Raw genomic sequence first — 18,661 nt, 5'->3', positions numbered from 1 at the left:
GAAAATAACCGATTATAGAATAAGTTCTATCAGGACCAGAATGAGGAATGAGGATTAAAGCAGAAATTGGCCCTGAGAGCCAATTCACAGGGAGCCATTCCCTCTGTGTGGATGGGAATGCAGAGGGAATGCAGGCTGAAGGTAAAGCCCCTGGATCAGCCTAGGAGGACAGTAACTTGATATTTTGTCCCGATATGTTGGGGGTGGGGCTGAAGAAGTTTGAGGCTGTCTAAACACCTTCTTTTCTTCTTCTTCTTCTTCTTCTTTTTTTTTTTTTTTTTGAGATGGAGTCTTGCTCTGTCACCCAGGCTGGAGTGAAGTGGGTGTGATCTCAGCTCACTGCAACCTCCGCCTCCTGGATTCAAGCGATTCTCCGCCTCAGCCTCCCTAGAAGCTGGGATTATGGGTACTGGCCATCACGCCTGGCTATTTTTTTTTTGTATTTTTAGTAGAGACGGAGTTTCGCCATGTTGGCCGGGCTGGTCTCGAACACCTGACCTCAAGTGACCTACCTGCCTTGGCCTCCCAAAGTGCTGGGATTACAGGCACAGGCCATTGTGCCTGGCCTTGCTTAAACCCTTCTACCCCTAAACTCTATTAGGTGTGGCAAACGGGGATGGGCACTGGTGAGTGTGTTTACGGAACTGCTGCCCAAAGAGAAGCTCAAATGGGTCTAGGCTCGGCTCCCGGTTCAACGCTATGGGAATCCTTTACCTCGATGTCCCCAGCGGGAGCCAGCATGAGGGTGCATGTGGATGAAAGATAACGGATGCACCTAAGTTCCTCCTTCTCAACCAGCCCTGCAAATAAATCGGTCCTATTCTTCACCTAAATGTCTAGTTGACTACCTTTTTTTTTGTATAAATGTATTTTTATAAATTGCTTAAGTTTTGTCTTAGCAATCAAGGGAGTAGAAAAGTAGCGAGACATTTGGTGCCATTGACACACACATCTCCAATTCTCTGCTAAAATTTTTTTGGAGGTGGTGCTGTCTTCATGGCAAATGTTAGCTTTATCTAGATTTTTTTAAATGTAAATTTTAATATTTGGAAATGAAAAGAATGGCTACATGCATTTATACAGCTTTGTAGTTTATGTAGTGTTTTCCTGTCAAGAATTTTTTTTTCTGGAATTAAATTTAATTCAATTCCAGTAAAATTAAATTTATTGTTTCCAAAAAAAAGGTGACTTCTTTCCTGAGGTATATCCAATTAGTAGCTATCAATGCTATTAAAAACCTTCTATTAAAAACTGGTGGCTCGGCTGGGCGCTGTGACTCATGCTTGTAATCGCAGTACTTTGGGAGGCCGAGGCAGGCGGAACACGAGGTCAAGAGATTGAGACCATCCTGGCTAGCATGGTGAAACCCCGTCTCTACTAAAAATACGAAACATTAGCCGGACGTGGTGGCACGCGCCTGTAATCCCAGCTACTCGGGAGGCTGAGGCAGGAGAATTGCTTGAACCCTGGAGGTGGAGGTTGCAGTGAGCCAAGATTGCGCCACTGCACTCCAGCCTGGGTGACAGAGCGAGACTCTGTCTCGAAACAAAACAAAACAACAACAAAAACTGGTGGCTCAGGCTTACAATCCCAGCACTTTGAGATGCCAAAGTGGGAGGATTGCTTGAAGCCAGGAGTTCAAAAGCAGCCTGGGCTTTGTTATCCAGACCCCATCTCTACAAAAAAAATTTTTATTTAAATTAGCTGGGTGAGATGCTGTGTGCCTATAGTCCTATATTCAGGAGGCTGAGGCAGGAGGATCGCTGGAGCCCAGGAGTCCAAGGTTACAGTGAGCTATGAAGGTACTACTGCACTCTAGCTTCATTGGCGACAGAGCAAGAATCTGTCTCAACAAAACAAAACAAAATGATACACTCATAAAAGAGCTGTGTTTCTGAGGGCGGTTTGAAGGCTAGTTGTTTTGAACTCAGATGGTATTTTCTTGGTGGTAGTGCTGAGCAGGGAAACTAGGCTCTCAGCTCGGCCAGTAAACCTGCCTAGTGCAGCTAAAGGCTGATCAATACCACCTTCACATTTGCATCGGAAACCCCAATGACCATGGTTCAACAGGAAGATCTTTTTAGAGTTTCCACTTGGGTTATCAGGAAAACATCGTTATCTGCTGGAAACTAGATAAGGAGAGGTGGCTCCGCCTGTCCCGTTGGGGGCGGGGGCGAGGAAACCACAGAAAAACCAGGAGTGGAGAGGTGAGTTTGAGGGTAATTGTTGGAGACCCAGTGTCGGGCATTATGGCGGCTGAGATCATGGTTAAGGAGCCATTGTGTGGATGGGTCATTAATAACTCAGATGAGTGAGTTGGAGACCACCTATTATTTAGAGGAAGGTAAAAAAACAAAGGCCTAAAATTGGGAGGGAAGAGAAGAATACAATGTGAAATCTTAGAGGTCCCTTTGATGGCTCTCAGGGCTCCCTCTGGGAAGAAAGGCTCTCAGATTGTCCCTTAAGGAAACTTGGAGGTATTCTACCTTTTTTTTTTTTTTTTTGACACAGGGTGTCACTCTGTCACCCGGGCTGGAGTGCAGTGACCTAGTCACGGCTCACTGCAGCCTCAACCTCCCTGGCTCAAACAATCCTCATACCTCAGCCTCCTGAGTAGCTGGGACTACTGGTGTGCTCCACCATGCCCAGCTAATTTTTTAAAAATTTATTTATTTATTTATTTATTTTGGTAGAGACTATGTCTCCCTATATTGCCCAGGCTGATCTCAGAAGTCCTGAGCTCAAGTAATCCTCCTGCCTCAGACTCCAAGTGCTGGGATTACAGGTGTGAACTACTGTGCCAGGCCTGGTATTTTACTTTTTAAACCATTTTTTCCTTGCTTTTCATTTAAGGCATCAAGAAAGGTGCTTGGGGAGGGGAAAAAGAGCCTACCCAAAACACTGAAAATAATTGATTCGTATTTGGATCCAGAATTGAAGATGCTTGTTTTCAAACATAAGTATGCTACTCGGGGTATGTTTGGTTTAGTTTCATGTAAAGGGAATTACCGAAGAGTTTCAATGAGGCTGTGGTAGGTATTGTTTAGCAAATCCAATTAACAAAATGTTGGCCTTTTTAGTTAAACTTCTGTGTATTCACCAAATCTGTCTCAAAAGTCGTCCATCAGCTTGGCAAGGGTGTTTTGTCATGCTAAAAAGCTTTTTCATTTAGATGCAAATTAGAACTAGTATATCAGAAAAAAGAGAAGCTTTTGACATTTTTATATTCTGACAATAACAGGTCATGTTACTTAAAAGAATCTGAGTATAAAACACTATTGACCCACCAGATGATCTGAAATTAGCCAATTTTGTGTGTGTGTTTCATGATCTAAGCATCCTCATTTAGTTGTCTTTAGAGGAGTAAAACATAATTATTTTTACAACTTGCATGCATGAAAACAAAGCAGGTTTTGCAGGTCTGACTTCATTTGTGCAGTTCTTTTCAAACAGAGCCATATTTTACCTTATTCTTAATTTTTTATTTTTTGTTTTTATTTTTGAGACAGGGTCTTGCTCTGTCTCCCGGGCTGGAGTGCAGTGGCGCGATCTCGGCTCACGGCAACCTCTGCCTTCCGGGTTAAGTGATTCTTGTGCCTCAGACTCTCAAGTAGCTGAGATTAGGCGTGCGCCACCACGCCCAACTAATTTTTGTATTTTTTAGTAGAGATGGGTTTCGCCATTTTGGCCAGGCTGGTCTCGAACTCCTGGACTCGGGTGATCCGCCTGGGTGATCCACCTGCCTCAGCATCCCAAAGTGCTAGAACTATAGACGTGAGCCATCGCACCTGGACTATTTTTGTTTTTCTATTTTTTATTTATTTATTTTATTTATTTATTTTATTTATTTATTTTTGTTGCCTATGCTGGAGTGCAGTGGCATGATCTCGGCTCACTGCAACCTCTACCTCCCAGGTTCAAGCAATTCTTCTGACTCAGCCTCCCAAGTAGCTGGGATTACAGGTGCCTGCCACCACGCCTGGCTAATTTTTGTATTTTTAGTAGAGATGGGGTTTCACCATGATGGCCAGGCTGGTCTCGAACTCCACCTCGTGATATGCCCATCTTGGCCTCCCAAAGTGCCGGGATTATAGGCGTGAACCACGGCGCCTGGCCTATTCTTATTTTCAAAAGGAGCTTCATGTACTGAGAGCATTAGGAAAGGTCACCTGCTCTTTCTGATAGAGCTTCTGTTTATTTATTTTTTAGAGACAAGGTCTTGCTGTGTCTCCCAGGTTAGAGTGCAGTGGTGCGATCATAGCTCACTGCAGCTTTGAACTCCTGGGCTCAAGCGATCTTCTCACCTCAACCTCCTGAGTAGCTGCGACTACAGGCCTATGCCACCATGTTCGGCTAATTTTTAAACTTTTTGTAGAGATGAGGTCTCACTATGTTTCCCAGGCTGCTCTCAAACTCCTGAGCTCAAGTAATCCTCCTGCCTTGGCTTCCCAAAGTGCTGGGATTACAGGCATGAGCCACTACCCTCGGCCTAGAGCTACTGTTGAAACTTGCCTGTGAATTCTGTTTTTCTCATGATTTTTCAGCCGCAGCTTCCATCACCTACTGACAGTCTCATTTTTACATATTTGCCATTCAAATTTAATATGTGCCACCTGTTATTAATGGTAGTGTTGCTACTTTGAAGAAACAAAGGCTCAGAGGGATGAAGTCACTAGTCCAGCATCATACAACATTGGAAAAATATCTGTTGTCTAATAACTAGAAAAGGTCTCGTTGGGTGTGGTGGCTCATGTCTATAATATCAGCACTTTGGGAGGTCAAGGTAGGAGGATCACTTGAGCCTAGGAATTTGAGACCAGCCTAGGCAATATGGTGTCTACAAAAATTTAAAAAATTAGCCAGGTGTGGTGGCCCATGCTTGTGGTCCCAGCTATTCAGGAGGCTGAGGTGGGAGAATAGCTTGAGCCCGGGAGGTTGAGGTTGCAGTGAGCCATGTTTGTGCCACTGCACTCCAGCCTGGGTGACAGAGCCAGACCCTGTCTCAAAAGAAAAAAAATAAAAACAAGGAAATATCTGTTTTCTAATAATTAGAGAACTTTCTGTTTACTAGTGCAGCACTCCTATAGTTTGGTTTGTTTGTTCCTTCCAAATCTCATGTTGAATTTTTTTTTTTTTTTTGAAATGGAGTCTTGCTCTGTTGCCCAGGCTGGAGTGCAATGGCAGAATCTCAGCTCACTGCAACCTCCACCTCCCAGATTCAAGCGATTCTCCTGCCTCAGCCTCCCGAATAACTGGGATCACAGGCACCTGCCACCATGCCTGGCTAGTTTTTTTGTGTTTTTGGTAAAGGCAGGGTTTCACCATGTTGGCCAGACTGGTCTTGAACTCCTGACCTCAAGTGATCCGTCCGCCTTGGCCTCCCAAAGTGCTGGGATTACGGGCATGAGCCACCAGGCCCGGCTGGTGTACTACTAGTTATACAAGATGTTATCATCAGGGGAGGCTGGGTGAAGGGTGTACAGGCCATCCTGTATACTTCTTTGTAACTTCCTGTGAATCTATAATTATTTCAAAATAATTAAAATAAATACCCAACACTGACAATAAAACAGTAAACACCGGGCCGGGTGAGGTGGCTCACACCTGTAATCCCAGCACTTTGGGAGGCCGAGGCGGGTGGATCACCTGAGGTCAGGAGTTCAAGACCAGCCTGGCCAACATGGTGAAACCCGGTCTCTACCAAAATACAAAAATTAACCGAGTGTGGTGGTGCGTGCCTGTAATCCCAGCTACTTGGGAGACTGAGGTGGGAGAATTGCTTGAACCCTGGAGGCAGATGTTGCAGTGAATCAAGATCGTGCCATTACACTCCAGCCTGGGCGACAGAGGGAGAATCTGTCTCAAAAAAAAAAAAAAAAAAGCTAATGTGATAGTGAATAAGTCTCATGAGAGACTTATAATATACATATATACACAAATTGTATATACTTAAATATACATACATTTTATGTATATTTTATGACAATAAAAATATTTAATTGAAATTTAATTTTAAAATTAAATTGAAATGCCCCCAAAAATGTTTGAGAGTTGTGATGAATATGTTAGACAGTAGCAGAAAAAAGTTGAGGTGGCTGTCTGCCTCTGTGAACATTTTTTCATTTTTGAAAGTAAAGAGTTTGGGAGATTGGGGTAAGGGGATGGCAGCAGAAGAGAGTCCTGTAGTGATGGAACAGTTCTGTATCTTAATTATAGTGATAGCTGCATGAGGCTATGTTGATGAGGAAATTGCATAGAACTCTATGCCTACACATGCATACACACACACACCCACCCACCCACACACACACACACACAAATGAGTGCATGTAAATGTGGTGAAAAAAAATTTTTTTTGAGATAGGGTCTTGCTCTGTTGCCCAGGTTAGAGTGCAGTGGTGTGATCTCAGCTCACTGCAACCTCTGCCTCCCAGGCTCAAGTGATCCTCCCACCTCAGCCTCCCAGGTAGCTGTGACTACAGGCATGCACTACCACAGCTAGCCAATATTTTTGTACTTTTTGTAGAGAGGCTGGGTGAAGGGTGTGAATCTATAGTTATTTCAAAATAATTAAAATAAACACCCAACACTGACAATAAAACAGTAAACACTGGGCCGGGTGAGGTGGCTCATGCCTGTAATCCTAGCATTTTGGGGCGCTGAGGTAGGTGGATCACTTGAGGTCAGGAGTTCGAGACCAGCCTGGCCAACATGGTGAAACCCTGTCTCTAATAAAAGTGAAAAATACAAAAAGTAGCTGGGCATGGTGGCGCGTGCCTATAATCCCAGCTACGTAGAGGCTGAGGCAGGAGAATCACTTGAACTTGGGAGATGGAGGTTGCAATGTGCTGAGATCATGTCACTGCACTCTAGCCAGGGATACAGAACGAGACTCCGTCTCAAAAAAAAAAAAAAAAAAAAAAAGTAAACACTGCAGTCAGATTCCAAACTAACCTGAGCGTAAATTTTATACCTTGTCCTTCCTTGCTATGTATGAGAAATGAGCATGGTATGCTCGTGGTGGAAAATTCTCTATTTCTCCGGAATGGCTTGCGCGTGGCTGAAAAGAGTGCTATGTACCGACTGTTTCTTCCCTTTTTTGGAGCACATGTGCAATCTATCATCGTGTTGCTTCCCAAGAAGTTAAATCAAAGACTTAGGAAGGACTCTGCTTTGTCCTTACCAAGGTTCTGCTAGAATCTGGGAATGACTAATTCTAAAATAACAGTAAGAGAGCTGGAGTTTTTTTTCTTTTCTTTTCTTTTTAAAAACTGATTCCTTCTTGGTTCAAAAAAAAAGAAATAAAGAAAGAAAGAAACCAACAAAAAACTTGTTGGCGCTTATATGGTGGTTTTCAGGAAAACCTCAAGTAAAAAGATGCATTCAATGTTTGTTATCCCTGAAAGTGTGAAAACAAAATGACTTAGAACTGATGTTTGTTTATTCAATTAAATGCAGTTCCTTATGCTCAAGTTAGGCTTTTGTGTCTGTAGTAGCCAGTCAAATATTTCTACAGTTTGCTAGCTAGGCTGGAGAAGGCACTGAATATTTAAATAATTCGGAGAGCTTCTTTGTGTCTGGGCTCTCCCTTCATCCGTGACTACCCAAAATAAGGATATTTGACCTATTAATACTTTAACAAAAGACTTGTATGGGAATCGGATGCTGGCAATTGCTTAATAAGTTAAGACTGGTGAAGTTTTACAATGGCAAATACTTGTTTAAAGAGACATATGTTCTCATTCATATATTGTCGGTGGAATTGTAAATTGGTATAATTTTCTTTGGAGGGGATGTTGGCAGTAAGGACCCAAAGTCAGGGAAATATTTACGTCCTTTGACCCAGTAATTCAATTTCTGGGAATTTATCCAGAACAAATAATTAAAATGAAGACATAAGCTATATTGCAAAGATGTTCCTAAAGGCACTGTATATAATAACAAAATCTGGAACATAACCTAAATACTAAATAATAAAGGAATGTTTAAATAAGTTATCGATTTTCAACCCAATGGAATATTATATAGCTATGAAAAATGATAAACATGCTATGTACCAAATGTAAAGGTGTTTATAAAACAATTCAATATCCTTAAAGCATTTTGTAGAAAGACAGGCATGTATGGATTATGCGTTACAGAAGACAAATTCTACACTTGATCTTAGCCAAAAGGCCGAGAAGCGATACAGAAGACAAATTCTAAAGTACTTAAGGTGAAAAGTCACATTCTTGGATTTATATAGTAAGATTTTTAGCAAGATGCAAGGAAACACAGTTAACTCTAAGATAACAGTGGGAAAATTTAAACTCGTAGAATCTTTGTAAATTTTCAAGTTGTATTCTGAGAAAAGACAAAATATGCATTCAGTACTGTTGGCTGACTGCACAGAGAAAGCAGCAAGCTGTCTTTGAACACTCCGAATATAATCACTGGTATGCTTAAGAGCACAAAATGATTCTCAAGGGTTACTAATGAGCTGTAAACTGCCAGCATCTTGCATGTGGAATCTCTTGGGAGCAAGAAAGTTATTTTGGAATACAGTTTTTTAAAAAAATCACAGAAGTCCAGATTTGGCCACCCTCAAATACCCTCCAGGGACAGAGCGGTCAAAACTCCCTTCTACAAACGCTAAAGGAGGGGAAGTGATGACCCCGTCTTTTGTGTCTGCTTTCAGTGCAGAAAGTTTGTACTTACAGTTAAACATAATTATCCCTTAAATCCCAGGTGCTTAATTCAGCCCGTTAATGTTGCTGCACTGAATGGCTGATTCAGTAGGTTCTGAGGCTATGTTTTTTTTGGTCACAGGCTAGCTCCGTTCCTCAATGCTGGGAACAGAGCAAAGGCATTAAGGCAAAGTCCCAGCCTGCCTCCAACTTTCCCAGGAGCAGGGAAGCACTTGCCGATTTGGATTTGAATGGGATATCCTCCTAGGTTGCATACTATGGAAAAAGGAGGATTTATGGGAGGATGAAATGTCAGAGGGCAGGTACATTAGGCAGAGAAAGTCAGTCTGCCAGCTGGAAAACAGGGTTTGCCTGGATCAACCTCCCTGAGTTAAACACACACACAACTGTATGTGAACATGCACAAAGATTGTTGTTCCAAAGGCGTCAAAGCTTCAGGACTAAGGGTGACATTTTTGTTCTTCTTCTTTTTTTTTTTTTTTGAGACGGAGTCTTGCTCTGTCACCCAGGCTGGAGTCCAGTGGCGTGATCTCGGCTCACTGCAAGCTCCACCTCCCAGGTTCATGCCGTTCTCCTGCCTCAGCCTCTCGAGTAGCTGGGACTACAGGTGCCCGCCACCATGCCCGGCTAATTTTTTTTGCATTTTTAGTAGAGATGGGAGTTCACCGTGTTAGCCAGGATGGTCTCGATCTCCTGACCTCATGATTCGCCCACCTCGGCTTCCCATAATGCTGGGATTACAGGCGTGAGCCTCTCGATCTCCTGACCTCATGATTCGCCCACCTCGGCTTCCCATAATGCTGGGATTACAGGCGTGAGCCACGGTGCCCGGCCTTTTTTTTTTTTTTTTTTTTTTTTTAAGACATAGGATTTCACCATGCTGCCCAGGTGGTCTCAAACTTCTGGACTCAAGAGAACCTGTCTCAGCTTCCCAAAGTGTTGGTGTTACAGGTGTGAGCCACTGAACGCGGCTGAGGGTGACATTTTCATAGAGGGATATTTCACGACAGGGTTGAAGAATGGTCGCATGATTATGATGAACTTGAGAGACTAAGATGCAGCTGGAGGTCAGAGGCAAGAAACCCCAAGTAGAATGTAATGAAGGAAACAAGGACTTTTTTTGTGTGTGTGTGTCTTGCTTTGTCACCCAGGCTGGAATACAGTGGTGCGATCTCTGTTCACCGCAACCTCTGCCTCCCAGGTTCAAGCGATTCTCCTGCCTCAGCACCCCCGAGTAGCTGGGACTACAGGTGCCTGTCACCATGCCTGGCTAATTTTTTGTATTTTAGTAGAGACAGGGTTTCACTATGTTGGCCAGGATGATCTTGATCTCCTGACCTCGTGATCTGCCCACCTATTGGGCCTTCCAAAGTGCTGGGATTACAGGTGTGAGCCACCGTGCCTGGCCGAAACAAGGACATTTTAGAAAAGAATGTGGATGTTTGGAAATCTAAAGAGTAATGCTCAAATGAGATAATGCCTTGATGAAAAGCTGTAGTAGGAAATTGGGGGTGATACATATACATATATATGTGTGTGTGTGTGTGTGTGTGTGTGTGTATAAAACATTAGGCATCCAATTATTTAACCACCCATATAGTTTGGCCCCAGGAATAAACACCCAGCCTAGCTGTACCCAAGTTCACTGGCTGAAAGTTAGCCAGCAACAATGTGTGGAAAGTTTGTGTGTTTTGAAAAAAGAAGTAAAAGGCAGGGTGGGGGTGGTAATGGTGAAGTTGGAGTTACAAAAGCAAGCATGTTTTTGTTCACTGGAACGATGCAATATGATTTTGGGAAATTTTCAGTGTAGAAAGCCGACTGATGGTGTGCTTCTATGAAGCTGTGTGCCTGATCCAGTCAGAGATTAGAACATAGGATGCAGATGATTCAAGAGGAGAGAACAGAGTGAGAGGTATGTGCTGTTTTAGCAGGAGACTAACAAGCAGGGTCTAGAAAGTATTTCTGGCTGGGTGCGGTGGCTCACACCTATCATTATCCAACACTTTGGGAGGCTGAGGCGAGATGATCACTTGAGTTCAGGAGTTCAAGACCAGCCTGGGTAACGTAGTTTAACCAGTCTCTAGAAAAAAATAAAAACTTAGTTTGGTGTGGTGGTGTGTACCTGTAGTCCCAGCTACTCTGGAGGCCGAGGCAGGAGGATCACTTGAGTCCAGGAGGTCAAGGCTGCAGTGAGCTGTGATCACACCACTGCGCTCCAGCCTGGGTAACAGAGTGAGACTCGGAAAAAAAAAAAAAAAAAAAAGAAAGAAAGAGAGAAAGAGAGAGAGAGAGGAGAGAGAGAGAGAAAGAGAGAGAGAGATAGAAAGAAAGTAAGTAAGTTAGTTTCTGTCCTCCCACTACCCATCTGCAGAGAACCCTTATGTGCACAGGAGCTACTTGAGATGGAGAAACCACATCAGAGTGATTTCAGCTCTCCTTAAAAACTGGCCCAATGGAGAGAATCTAGTGTCCCACTGGGATGGTGTTCCTGCAGATTCCCCCAGGGTGGATAGCTTCATGTTTGACGAGGGGGAACCAAACACCTGGTGGATGGGTGCATGAGTATCCCACTGGGTTACAGATTCACCTCGGGTTTTGTTTTGTTTTGTTTTGTTTTTTTGAGACGGAGTTTTGCTCCTGTTGCCCAGGCTGGAGTGCAGTGGCGCAATCTCGGCCCACTGCAACTCTCGCTTCCCGATTTCAAGCGATTCTCCTGCCTCAGCCTCCCGAGTCATTGGGATTACAGGCGCGCACCACCATGCCTGGCTAATTTTTGTATTTTTAGTATAGACTGGATTTCACCATGTTGTTCAGGCTGGTCTCAAACTCCTGACCTCAGGTGATCCGCCCACCTCGGCCTCCCAAAGTGTTGGGATTACAGGCCACCGTGTCCGGCCAGGTTTTTTTGTTTTGTTTTGTTTTTTTGAGACAGGATCTTGCTCTTTCACACCCAGACTGGACAGCAGTGGTGCGATCTTAGCTCACTGCAGCCTCCAGGGTTCAAGCGATTCTCATTCCTCAGCCTCCTGAGTAGCTGGGATTATAGGCATGTGCCACCACGGTTGGCTAATTTTTGTATTTTTAGTAGAGATGGTGTTTCACCATGTTGGCCTGGCTGGCCACCTTGTGTATTTTTTGGCTGGATAATTAGTGCAGACACTCAGACTTTTCCTACCAAGGGTCCTGAAGGTGCCATATGCCTACTAGCAGGCAAGGCCACAAAATGACACAGAAGGATGGCATCTGTGAGGATCAACTTTTGTTGATCCTGGTCCTTCAGCAGTGGCAGTGGCATGTGGATGGGAAAAATATCCATAGAGGAAAAGAAACAAGCCCATCCACCCACAAGTGAACAATTACTAATATTCCCTTGAGAATAGCTGAAGAGGAGAGAGAGAGAGAGAGAGCACGAGCGAGAGAGAGAGAGAGGAAGCTACACTTGGAAAGAAGATTGCTTTGTATTTTATTTACAACAGAATGTAAGAAAAAGTGAGTTATTAACAATAATAAATAACTAGGGAGAAAAACACAGAACGGCCACAAAATGACACAGAAGGATGGCATATGTAAGGATCAACTTTTGTTTGCTTTGCTTATAGCCTTGTAACGCTGTGTATTCCAACACCTGGTCCTCCAGCAGTGGCAGTGGTATGTGGATTAATTTAACCAGTCAAGATCCCAGCTTGAATGTAAACACTAAAAATTACACTTGACGCTACATGTGAGTGGTACAGGTACAATACCAACTCAAAGACCCTCTTCTGGGTGATATACAGAAACCGAAGGGAAACTTGCAATTTGACAGACATGCTTTCAATTTAAAGCAAAAACATCGAGAGGCTTATCCTAAAGTACTTGTTAATTTAACAACAAAATGACAATTATTAATGGCATCTGAAAATTTCCCAACATATTCACATTCTCTTATTACACTAACTCCTAGAAAGCTTAAACACTCATATTTCAAATGCAAACAGATCGTTTTGAAGGTAGAACGCAAAAGAACCCAATGTTTTGCCTCAGCATGCCAACGCTGTGCTATTGTGTACACTTCAGTTTCAGCAAGAATGAACAGTTTAAAATAGTTTATTTATAATCAGATTGCAGTCACTGGACAGACTTTTTAAATCTCAAGAACTATGGCTCAGATGACAGATTGTCTCCTAGCCTACTGCGTCAGATGATCAGAAAGGTACTAAAACTATTTGGACAATTCCTCTCTAATGGATTATCTGATTACACATTGTATGCAGAGTCAGCTATACACTGACCCTTCTTAAGAGTAAAATTCCTGTTGACCTAAGCCAGCCAATGACCTATTACCTTGTTGTCTCTGAGCCATGAAGAGATGCCAAAGAAAGTAGAATTTAAAAATACACATAAATACATTAGCCCTGAAACTTTTGCAGAGAATGATTTATCGAGACGTGTCAGAATCTATTCTCTTAGTTCACTGTTTATTACAGTGTCTTGAAAGAAAACCACAGTTACTTTTGCAGATATGGTGGTAAGTGCCTGCATAATATACCCACAACTGTGCTACTTAGAGATTTATTTTCAGGACCAACAACATGGCTAATAAATACTTCTAAATAAATTAAAATTTTCCCCACACACAGATGCAAAACCGTAACAGAAGGCTTGATAAATCAGTTCACCAACAAACCCATATTGTTTGAGTTACAACGGTGGCAACTAAAAGTGTCACGGCCTCCTTCGTTGTTATCCTTTTCCTTTGCTTTGTCTTGCAGCAACCCAAAGTGAGAAAATGAAATGATCTTCAGAGGTGATTTCTAACAAAGCTTATGTGTTAAAAACACCAAGATCTTCTCATCCCAGGAAAGCACAGCTAAAGCAAGAATGCTGTGCTATGGCCAACAGAATGCACAGGGGCACTTCACATTTGAAATTTTCCCAGAGTCATGAAATGTACAGTCATTTTGATGGTCTCCACTAACTTCAGAGATGAAGATGGAGTGAACATATGTGATATTCTATGGATTATTTAAATTTGGCTACCAGAGACTTAAAACCGATGGTGTCTGATTCACTATACTATATTTATATTTATATATATATATACACAGGTATAATACAGTTTTGGTGAACAAAGTTAAAGGTTTCCATATCGCAGACAGAGGCACTGAGTTAAGGATTCTATTTCCCCCCAAACATGCTTAGCAAATTCAAGTTTCTGCTTTTTTTTTTCTTCTAATTTCCATCATGCAGCCATTTGACTTCCATCCTTATAAGAATTATTAATGTTCTGTAATATACATCCATTGCAGGCTTGTATTCCACAATAACAAAGTCATGTATACAGAATGTGAAATGATACTTGAAAACCAAGAGATATAAAATATTGAAGCCATTTATGCCTTTTGATGACTGGGTTAAATATGCAAAGCAGCTAAAGGAATAGCTAGGCCCCCCACCCCCTTTTTAACGCACACAAAGCACATGTAGACAGAAAAACTGAACATACTTTAAGAGCACACACATTTTTTTTTTGGCTAAGAATCACACTACCATGGTAGCTTTGCAACTGATGTCTGTGGTAACATACTGGTTATAAAAGAAATGAAACTCACAAAAGGAAATTAGAACTTAGCTTCCTAAAGCATATAGAATTGTTAACCTTGACAGCAGAAGCTACTTTATAAAAAGGGAAAATAGCAATGCTATTAATGGAAAAACTAGGTGCCAGATGTGTTAACAACCTGCACAAAATAAATACATTCTATGTGAAAATAATGACCCCACCCCACCTTGATTTCAGCTTGCAAATGGTAAGCAAATACGTATACTATTTCAGTGTCTTCTGAAAGTAGCGTTTTGCTTTCTAAAGCAAAACATTTTCATTAAATACTACTGTGTGGAGAGGGAGGGATTGAGAAGTCCGAGGGGTCTGATAAAAGATTAAGTTTTCCCACAAGCAAAAATCATGCTTCCATACCATGCATAGAAGGTGTCTTACTAAGATACTATCATTCTTAGGGAAGAGATACACTGTTGATCTAAGCTATTTGCAATGGGTTTCCTTTGAGTTCTAGGTTTATTCTTTTTTTTTTTTTTTTAAGCTAAATATCAACCTATAGATAAAGAAATGATCTTGACAGTCTGACCTATGACTAGAAAACTTTGGTGCTGGGCTCATGGGGCCAGCGCCTGCACCTTGGGAGAGTGTTATCAACCTGAAAGACACTACACAGAGTGCTGAGCACTGAGAGGGAAGCAGGCAGGGTCCACTGGCAGAGAGGCTGTGTGAGAGAAGCAGATTATGCTCCTTGGTCTATTTTGTTTCCTTTGGGATCTGTGTTTTGGGAAGGTCCCTTTCCTGAGGTTGGAGGTTACGATCAGGAAGGCTAGCTGGGGCGTGGGCCTCAAAGTTGCCCAATTACTTCTTCTCTTCCTCTCTTGGAGGACAAAAGTCAATGCTGAGATTCTGCCTGCCCTCCCATCTGTGTTTAAAGGCAGTGAGGTGCAAAGGTGACAGATTTCTCTCTTTAGAGCAAAGGAGAATTGTCTTTCTGTCACTTTGATGAGTGATCTTGCCTCCTGTCAACCTTGATTCTAATCTTGCATTACCACTAGTTGAAGAAAGGAAAGCTAGACAGAAGGGCATCTATTATCACTCCTCCTTTTCACTCTACAAATAGGAGTCAGCAATTCCGCTCATTCTCTCCTCCCACTTGACAGTAGTTACTTGATGTACGTGACAGTCCCAATATTTGTATTTCAAGTAAGGAGCAAGAGAATGACAATCTTTTCTAAGGTCTGGTGGTAGACAATCTGTTCCAGGGAATTCTGGATGTTACTAAGAGTAAAACAAGAAAGGGGATGGGAGACAGTTCTCTTTTTTATGGTTCATGCACCAGACATTCTGACCGTGTTAAAGCCCAGTTAGCTTACTCTACCCTTGTACTTCTTTGAGTGGGTAGATAGTAAATGAATTCTATTCAATTAATTGCAAATTCTGAGAATCTTAACTAATGATGGAAGCTGACAAGTCAAAGTTTGTTGGTACCTGTAGAGAAAAAAGATGTTGCCTCACCTGGGCCTCTTGGTTCCTAAACTGAACCATTCCAAAATCAGTTATGGTCACATTCATCCATGCAATTCTTAAGGATTTCTGAGGCCACAAGGGCACAAAGGGGAAAGTTATTAAAAGACAGAAACAAGTAGAATCTTTATTAAATTCTGTGGAAGGTATAAATGAGTTATTATTAATTGCACTTGGAGCCACTATAGCTTGATGATTAAAATTTTCAAAAGTTTAAAGAGTTAATTAGGCTCCAAATCCTGAGTCAGACTAACCAAAATAGGAATCTCAGTAACTATTGGTATTCAAGTATTAGTAATCAGCAGTTCAAAATTTAACAACTAAGTATGTTATGCCTGAGAGTATTTTGGAGAATTTTAGATTTGATGAGAGGAAACTGACTTTACTATTTTCTGCCATACCTTGTAACAAAAGTGGTGCAAAGTTTTGATTCATTTATCCTTGAAGTCCGTGCCAAACCTCATCAAATGCCCAATAACAAGGCTTCCTCTCGGGCTTACAGCTATGTGGTTACAGAAGATTCCTTCTGTCTTTTGCAGGTCTTACATCTTACATCTAATATGATGCTGTGTGGCATACTTAGGGAATCATATTCTATGTGAAGTTACTGAGTCACATGCACACTGAAAGGTCAAAGGAACATGTTTGAGTGATAAAGCAGTCTTTTTCTCTATCAGAAGATTCTTAAAAAAAACAAAAACAAAAACAAAAACAAAAACAAAAAAATGAAAATATAAAACCCCATAAGATATTTATATAAAGTTACTCAGATTTGGGCCGACATGGCTTATCTGAAGGGTGCATGCCAGGTAAATTCAGGGTGGCTTTTTTCTCAGGGTCTGGAAGTGTGAGAGTTTCTGGGGCAGACTTTTTCCGGGGCCGATCTTTGGGAACAGACAGAAATTCGGGTGCATCTGTGGAGAGAGGGGTGGACGGAGCACTAGAAGGCGCACTGCGGACAGAAGAAGGCAGCAGGGGGATGCTGGAGATAGAAATTGCAGGTGGGAAAATGCCGATTTTCTTGTTGGTGGCTTCCTGAGTGGCTCGTTCGAATTCTCGGACTTCATCCATTGTCATGTCTTCAGGGAGAAAAACAGAAAGAAAAACAAGCAGTTATTTATAAGAGAGGCAAATAGATTCATCACTACCCTTGTTTTTACAGGAACTATGGGAACCCTATCATAAAGGGGCCTCTCCCGATTATATACCCAAAGTATCATTGAAATACCAAACCTCCAGTTTTTTTTTTTTTTATTGGAAGCTACACCCTGAAAACAATATTCCTTCAGGAATATCCATTTAAGATTTTCCAAAGCACTCTTCAGTGAGTATTTTAAGTATTCTCAATAAGGACTTAACAGTAGAGTACAGAACTAGACGGGGGAAATGTGTGCCTGTGTGTGTGTGTGTGTGTGTGTGTGTGTGCACGTGCACCCATGTGCATCTGTATTGTTGTGGGTCTGGTGTGGGGTATTTGGAGCTATAATTAACTGGTCATCTTTTCCATAAAGAGAAGGTAATTAAAACAATCAATAGCCCTGAAATGATACATATTATTGTCATTATTGTCAACTTTAGATCATGAAAGTATACCTTTATAGGGTACACAGGTAAATTATCAGGATTTTTCAACATACTTTCTTTTTTTTGTTTTTAATCTGAGACAGGATCTCACTGCATCACCCAGGCTGGAGTGCAGTGGTGCAGTCATGACTCACGGCAGCCTCGACCTCCTGGGCTCAAGTGATCCTCCTGCCTTAGGGCCCCATGAGGCTGAAACCACAGGTGCAGGCCATAATGACTTGGTTAATTTTTTTTGTATTTTCTATAGAGACAGGGACTCGCTATGTTGCCTAGGCTGGTCTAGAATTCCTCAGCTCAAGTGATCCGCCTGCCTAAGCCTCCCAAAATGCTGGGATTACAGGTGTAAGCCACTGTACTCAGGCCAACATGCTATCTTCTTAATCAATACATACACTTTTTTATTCTGAGGGGCCACAAAGATGCTATTGTTTCTGGTTTCCTGACTGTGTATTGATCCTAAGAAGGTTCAGAGATTGTGTTTTAATAAATTCAGCTTCAAAAACACATAAATCAATAACATCACCACACCCTGTTAAGCATTCCAAAGCCAAGAAAATAAAACCATTTCTTGAGGAAACTTAAAAAGAATAGAGAATGAAAGGAGAGGATCATTTAATAGTGAGGATTCTATTTAAAAGAAAAAAAAGCATGACTTGGAATTCAACAAATAAAACAGTGATACCACCGTTAATAATCACTGTTGGATAATGTAGGTTTTCCAAATACCCGAAATGTTCTTATTAAGTGAGAAAGTAAAAACAGTATTTAAAAAAATGTAAATCTTTCCCTAATGTGTTTAATGTATTATATATACTTACTACATTTGAGACATAATATGTTGAAAATATATCACTGTGCAAAAATACAGTTCCTTAGTTCCTTCTCAGGGTCTGTTTGCTCTTTATGGCTTGATATGTCTTCCCTCATGCTCAGAAACTCTATTATTACTGTTATTATTATTATTTTGAGATGGAGTCTTGCTCTGTTGCACAGGCTGGAGTGTAATGGTGTGATCTTGGCTCACTGCAACCTCCACCTCCCGGGTTCAAGCAATTCTCCTGCCTCAGCCTCCCGAGTAGCTGGGACTACAGGCACGTGCCACCATGCCCGGCTAAGTTTTGTACTTTTAGTAGACACAGGGTTTCACCATGTTGGCCAGGCTGGTCTCGAACTCCTGACCTCGTGATCCACCTGCCTTGGCCTCCCAAAGTGTTGGGATTACAGGTGTGAGCCATCATGCCTGGCCTTATTACTGTTATTATTAATTATTGTTACACTGGCTATCCCTGGTATCCTGTAACATTTTTATTGGCTGGGAACAGGAAAA

General features: G+C 41.9%; 1 protein-coding gene and 1 pseudogene across 3 annotated transcripts in view; both read right to left on the bottom strand.

Moving 5' to 3' along the window:
* Positions 1-8,063: 8,063 nt before the first annotated feature.
* On the bottom strand, positions 8,064-8,187 carry LOC112610521 (annotated as a pseudogene).
* A 3,943-nt stretch (positions 8,188-12,130) lies between these two features.
* The window catches only part of PITPNC1 (phosphatidylinositol transfer protein cytoplasmic 1), a 317,395-nt gene continuing 310,864 nt past the window's right edge, over positions 12,131-18,661 (bottom strand). For all 3 annotated transcript variants that reach the window (XM_025362466.1, XM_025362464.1, XM_025362465.1), the window contains one exon: positions 12,131-16,829. In XM_025362466.1, coding sequence (XP_025218251.1) covers positions 16,824-16,829 — 6 coding nt within the window. In that variant the 3' untranslated portion in view covers positions 12,131-16,823. The remainder of the gene's footprint in view (positions 16,830-18,661) is intronic.

Source organism: Theropithecus gelada, chromosome 16 (assembly GCF_003255815.1).
Source record: "Theropithecus gelada isolate Dixy chromosome 16, Tgel_1.0, whole genome shotgun sequence".
Lineage (NCBI taxonomy): Eukaryota > Metazoa > Chordata > Mammalia > Primates > Cercopithecidae > Theropithecus > Theropithecus gelada.
Note: the sequence above shows the minus strand (reverse complement) of the source record. Positions and strands in the feature narration are given on the sequence as shown.